This window comes from Molothrus ater, chromosome 20, assembly GCF_012460135.2.
Source record: "Molothrus ater isolate BHLD 08-10-18 breed brown headed cowbird chromosome 20, BPBGC_Mater_1.1, whole genome shotgun sequence".
NCBI lineage: Eukaryota > Metazoa > Chordata > Aves > Passeriformes > Icteridae > Molothrus > Molothrus ater.
Window position 1 is genome coordinate 9,157,164 of NC_050497.2, and position 6,107 is coordinate 9,163,270.

The 6,107-nt window shown below is 46.2% G+C and overlaps 1 protein-coding gene across 1 annotated transcript; it reads left to right on the forward strand.

Moving 5' to 3' along the window:
• The first annotated feature begins 314 nt into the window (after window positions 1-314).
• Window positions 315-4,034, forward strand: LOC129046902 (uncharacterized). Its single transcript, XM_054516985.1, has 4 exons — window positions 315-425; window positions 1,060-1,129; window positions 1,659-2,161; window positions 3,907-4,034. Exons 1-4 carry the CDS (start codon window positions 365-367, stop codon window positions 4,032-4,034), a joined length of 762 nt encoding a protein of 253 aa, XP_054372960.1. The 5' UTR covers window positions 315-364.
• The last annotated feature ends 2,073 nt before the right edge of the window (window positions 4,035-6,107 follow it).

Consider the following 6,107-nt stretch of genomic DNA (forward strand, 5'->3'; position numbering starts at 1 on the left):
CAAAGGGGGGAAAGCTTCACCTGAGAAGTTGCTCTTGGCTGGGGTCACCTCCAGCTTAAGCTGTTTTTAAAAACATCAGTAAAAATCTGAGGCACACACATAAAGAGTAAATAAAGGAGAGAGGTGATTTCACCTCTTATCTTCCCAGTCAATAGCATTCTTTCCAACTGTAGGAAATAGCACATGGAACAAGCTCAGACAAGCCAGTATTTACTCAGTAACTAGGAGCTGCAAAACTAATCAGAGAAGCAGCGGATGCCAGCAAAAAGCGTCTCCAGAAAAAACCCAAAACATATGTCTCCCTTCAAAAGAAAAATCTGCTTTTTCACAGCTACAAAGGATTGAAAACAAATTTTGTCATCAGATGTGGAGCTGTGCCAAATCACAGGCAGCCAGAAGAAAGCTTTGGCACGAAAAGAGCTTTGGTGAGTTCTGAGTTACTGGGAAACTGCTGAGATGGGACTGCTTTGGTGCTGGAGGGAAGGGAAGGTGACAGGAGATAGTGAAAACTCTCTTTATTGAGGCAAGTGTGTATTTTCATCAGCTTTCTGTGTGTTCCCAGCAAAATATCACAATGCACAGGAAGTGACACCTTGCTGGGGAGAGCTCAGGCAAAAGCTGCAGCATCAACACCCACCAGCTACAGCACAGAAAAGCTCCCTGTGCTTCTCCTCTGAGGGTTCCTTCCCTAGGGATAAACTGATGTAATTGCAACGTTGTGTTTGCTAACTTTGGCAGGAAATACATAATGTGTTTAAAATAGTTTCTAAAAGATGAAGTGGGAGAAGGGAAAAGCAGGAAATTTAACCCAGTTCCAGAATGTTCTTACAAATTAATGACACGAACAGACTTCTCTTGTTATTTTTCATCTGGTAAATATTTGTTTATGAGGTGGTTTATTGGCTGGGAGCAGTTTCAGCTGCCAGCCTTTAATATTTATTTAATATTTATGAGCCAGGTTTTTTGGGGGGAGAGTCCCAGTCAAAGTTGCTCTTTGAATTGAATGGTTGAGGAATATTTTTGAGATTTTGACATTGACACAGTTTTAATGTGCTGTAGATGGCGAGAGGAACAAAGATGAAACAGCTTTGAGTGAGAAAAAGAGCAATGAGATTGCTCCAGCCCAAAGGTAAATAATAACCTGAGTGTACAGCACTTGGGGGGGTGAGCTGGTGAAGGGATTTAAAGTTTGGGATGCAGGACTTCAGAAAAAGTTTAGCACCTTATTGTTTATTAGGGGAAAATGGATCAAAAGAGTCACCAAACAATTCCTCCCTGAGCTGTGACCAACAGGGCAGTGGAGGAAGGCAGAGCCTGGTATCAGTTCTCTGCCCATGCTCATAATTTCTCATATCAGATCACGATTTGCACTGCACTTCCCTAACATCATCCTCATCTGCCAAACTGCTGGTGGCTGGCAAAGTGCTGATTCTGTGGTGATGCTGAGGTCCCACCAGAACATGAACAAACTCAGCAGTCACTCCTGTCAGTGTATTGACCAATGTAATAATCTTTAACCCTACATACTGGCCCTTCTTTCTCTTTTTCCAAAGAGAGAAGAGCTCTGCTGTTCTCTCCCCTGCTCACTCACAGACCTGTTTGCCTGGGAGCCCTGCTGTGATCTCTGGTCCATCCAGAATGTCCCCTCTGTCCCCCAGGGCAGCCTCAGGGCACTGCAGCCCTGCCAGGAATTGTGCAGCGCATGGAAAAGGCTCAGCTGGGACATGGGCACCTGCAAAGAGCCTGGACAGCCCAAGAAGGGACAATTTCAGGGAGCTGAGAGATTCAAGAGGATTCCCAGCACAGAAGGAGAAATCTCCCTGCTGCCTGCATGGCTCACCTTGCTGCCCTGCAGGGAGCAGCCCCTGCTCTGTCCCGTGTGGCAGCAGCACTCCCGAGCCCACGGCTCTCCTGCTCCCCACATCCCTCCTGGCAGCAGCCAGCAAGGCCAGAGATCAGAGGCTGGAAGAGCTGTGGGGAAAATCACCCCAAAATAAATTAGAGCAACTCAAGAAGAGGATCCAGGAGCAGAAGAGGAAGCAGCAAGCAGCACCCTGGGAGCAGGAGCGCCTGGTTTTTGCTAAGGACCCCCTGCCAAAGAGAGCCATGAAAAGAAAGGTTTGCAGAGTGGCCTCTGCTCCTCCTGCTCCAGCTCACAGAGGTAAGTGGTGGTCTGGAATCTCTGGAGAAAGGCTGGAACTGGGTATTCCCTAGCAGGGCTTTGGCACAGCTGAATAACTTAGCACAGATTCCACCCCTCCCTGTGATATCTGGGGGACATCACCCATAAATCCATTTATTTCTGCAGGTCTAAACCTTCCTGTGCTGTACATCCCACCCTGCTCGCTGAGTCCACTGGATTTACTCCTCAGCACACAAATACATAAATTTCCTGAAAACAGTAAAGAATTTGCTGCAAATCTCCCCTTTCCTCCCACATCCTTCCTTTTGCCACTTATAAAACATGGAACAGGAGGCAGTACAGTAGTGAGGAGAGGCACCACAGGTATTTAAATCAGGAATTGTGTAGTTCAGAGGCATTACAGCGGATTTAACAGTTCATTCAGTGGAACTAGTGTGGATCTGAAAGCAAATATTATTAGACCTTCTTATCCTGCTTTGCTGCTAAATTTGGGGCTGGAGAACCATCCATGTACAGCTGCCAGTTCAGTTTAGTGTGGTTCAGGGTCTGGGATTGCTGGGAGCAAGGTTGGGGTCGGGAGTGCCTGGGGCAGCCCCAGCCAAGGGGGATTACAGAGGAGCCGGGCTGCAAAGCTGCACCTCACAAATCTCATTGCTGTAATAGCATTAGTGTTAATTCACTGGGCATCCCTGGCACACCCTGCCAGCTTCCAGGGCTGATTCCCTTGGATTTGCTCCCTGCCACCTTTTGCAGGGATGCTGTGGTGCTGCCCTCAGGTGTGTGGCAGCCTCTGTCCCTTCCCAGCTGCATCAGGAGCACTTTCTGTCACCAGTGCCTGATGTTACCCCTCCTAAAGCCAGAAGCAGAGCCACAGTCCAGGCTGAGCCTCCCTGGGACATTCCCAAGGGAAGGCTTGTTCAGTTTGTTTGTAACCCAGACCATTGTATGTAACTGAGCACGGGAACTGCCAGACAAACTGTTCCACCTGTGGGACACACACAGACTGAGGCTGGGCATCAACAGCTCCAGACACTCAGTTCAGCTGCATCTTGTTCCCTTGCTCTGCCTGTCCCCTGCTACTGACAGAAGTGTCACAGCTGCTTTGCCAAGTGTTCCCTCTGCAGACACCCGGGAGCCCAGTGCTGCCCTTCACACGTGCAGGAGCTCAGCTATTCAATCCCAGCATCTGCACAGCTCCTTGTAGCCTAATGGCTCTCAAACACTTGTTTTTCTGGGTTTTAGTGCTCTGAACCCAGCTCTGTTCTCTCCTTGCCTGATGAAGAGCATAGAATACCAGGCAGAGAAGGATTTACCATCCCTGGACAAGGAAGGGATTATAAAAAAGCCCCAGAGATCCCAGGTTAGCAATGAGGTATCAAAACTGGGAACTTCCCCAAGTATTCAGTGTTCGCTGTGCATGGAAAGGTTGGCCTGGATCTCCAGAGGCACCAAGGGGAGGTGTCCCACTGCTCCCACAGGATGCAGCAGTCAGGGCAGGGCTGTTCCTTGTGTTGTATGGGTGGACAGGGTCATGGATAGAGCCTCAGGGATGGATCCAGGCCACTGCTTCCTTTGCTGGGACATCTACACAACAGAAATTAAATAAAGAAGGAGTGCTGCATGTTTGGTGACCAGTTTCAGTTAAAAGACTCCTGGTTTTGCATTCCAAGGAAATGGGGCTGGGATTGGATTGTTGGGTTCAGCAAGTTTGATTTTAGCTACACTAATTCTTTTCTGTGTTTTATTTTCACCTCCTATTAAAGAGCAAAGAGAGAGAAACTCAGTGTGGAGAATTCAAACAGAACACCAGAGGCAGCTTTCAGCCAAGTCCTGTGCTCTGGAGAGAGCAGTGGCAGGGAAAGGTAAGACCATGAGAAATTACAATCCCTGATGGACAGAACTGCCTGCAGCAGTTGAATTGCAGAGCTGCCAGGATTACAATCCATCAGAAAGGAAAAATAAGTCATACACCCGCAGTGGGAAGAGCTGTCTGTCACCTATTCAGCTCTGTCTCCCTAATGAATTAAGGGTGCCACCAAAGGCAGGGATTTCCTGGCCTGCCAAGCAGGGACTGAATGCAGGCAGTGAAAAGTCAGATGAATTATCCAAGTCTCAGTTGCTGGTTCTCAGTTTTATTTGACAGGTATTTCTAAGGGCAGGTTGGAACTCCTGGTGTCATTTTACCCATTTAATGCTATAGCTTTGCATAGAAATGGTTGCATTCAAATGTTGTGGGGAAGAAGTGGAAGTGCTGTGGGTTGTACTTTACACCAGCCAAGTTCCCAAGTCACTTGTGTGAAACAGAAATTTAAAAATCCAAACTCTCTAATCCAGATAGAATTATCAGCATAGTGTGCTGTAGTCCCTAAGTATGATTTAAAATGCATGAAATATGTAATAATTTCCTTCTCCCTCCCTTTTTTTTTTTTTTTGTTTTAATGGATTGTTTGAAAAATGGCTTGCTCTTCCTCTGAGAGTGGGTCATAATAAGAGCATGCCACGTGAAGCATTCATCATTGTAACTGCCAGTGTCATGGTGTCTTTATTGGCTATTAGTTTCTGTCACTGAAAGAGCCAAGGCAGGGCTACAAAGAGATGAATGAGGGGCAGGGGTCAGAGCCAGAGTACTCAGGAATTTGATGAATTATAAATTTGCTGTAGTTAACAAAAAATTAAGTCACCACGGCTATAAAATATTCATCTGTTCGTAGGTAGGGAAAAAACCCAGGAGAATATTTAAATCAAAAGAGTTTCTTCTATCAGCTGTTCTCATCAGGAATGCAGGCTGCTCATGAACTTTAGCATCATAGTTGCTGTAGTTAATGAACACAGTACAGATAAAAAGAAGATTTAATTGAAATAAACAACATGGTGAGGCAAAGATTGTTAGATCCACAAAATAATTTGTCTGGTGCATTCAGAGGAGCTAAGACAGGGTACAAAATAAATGCATTTTTAGTACTGCTAAACACAAAATGAAGTGACACAACAAGGTGTTTCCTTAAAGACATGGATGGACCCCAGCCCTCCTGAGCCCAGCAGATTCTGACAATTCCCTCTGTGTTCCTGCTGTGAACACCATGCACAGATCTGGTGAGAATTCCTTCCAAAGGAAGTCCATGGGATTGTAGGAAGTGACTTCAGACCCACAGGGAGTGCAGCTCTTCCTTTGAAAAGCATCATTCTCCCTGTGACACGATTCACAGGAGCTGCAGAGCATCTCAGAGGCTGCTGCAAATGAGGAATAAAAGCTGTTGGCTGTGACCCCTCAGTGGTACAGAGGAGGAGAGGTTGCCTTGCACTGTTCCCAAAGCACAGGGGGATCTGAGCAGGGAGTCCTTGGAGAGTCCTTTGTGTCCAGCAGCTCCCCTGACCCTGAGGGGCTGCCCCGTTGGCTGAGCACTGAACCACACAAGCTGAGGCTCATTTCAGAGTAAAATCTTTCCTGTTATTAAAAACACTGAGTATTTTAATTGGGGGAGATTGTGGGGGAGTAGAATTTCCATGCAAAACCCAACTAAGTACCTGCTCAGCCACCTTGTGCTGGAGAAGGGTTTGCAATAAATACACAATTGTGCCAGTATTGGCATGCTGTGAATGCAATCTGAAATTATGAAGTAAAACAGTGATAAATGTTGTCTATTATGTGACACCACCTATTAAGCAAGAGTAATTTGTTTGTGTTGCATTCTGCACGGTTTATTTCTGCATTAGACATTGTCCCTCATCCTGTATCCTCCATTGATTCTTCCACACCACATCCTGCTGATTCTCACCAGTTTAAAAATGAATTCGTTTTCTCTGGTGAGTTTGAAGTAATCACTTCAAAGGAAGGAAAATAATAATTTTGTTATCCCCTTCCCTTCAGTTCTCAAATGTGCTGGTACCCAGGAAGTCCTGACCTTTTCTCAGTGTTCTTGAGGCCTCTGGGAGTCAGTGATTTCTGAGTAAAATTTGTAAGAAC

Excerpts from the sequence above, each read along its gene's own strand:
- LOC129046902 (XM_054516985.1), top strand. The coding sequence starts at position 365 with ATGTGGAGCTGTGCCAAATCACAGGCAGCCAGAAGAAAGCTTTGGCAC. Across the intron at positions 426-1,059 it reads TTGGCACGAAAAGAGCTTTG|ATGGCGAGAGGAACAAAGAT; the intron begins GTGAGTTCTGAG and ends AATGTGCTGTAG. Across the intron at positions 1,130-1,658 it reads GAGATTGCTCCAGCCCAAAG|GGCAGCCTCAGGGCACTGCA; the intron begins GTAAATAATAAC and ends TCTGTCCCCCAG.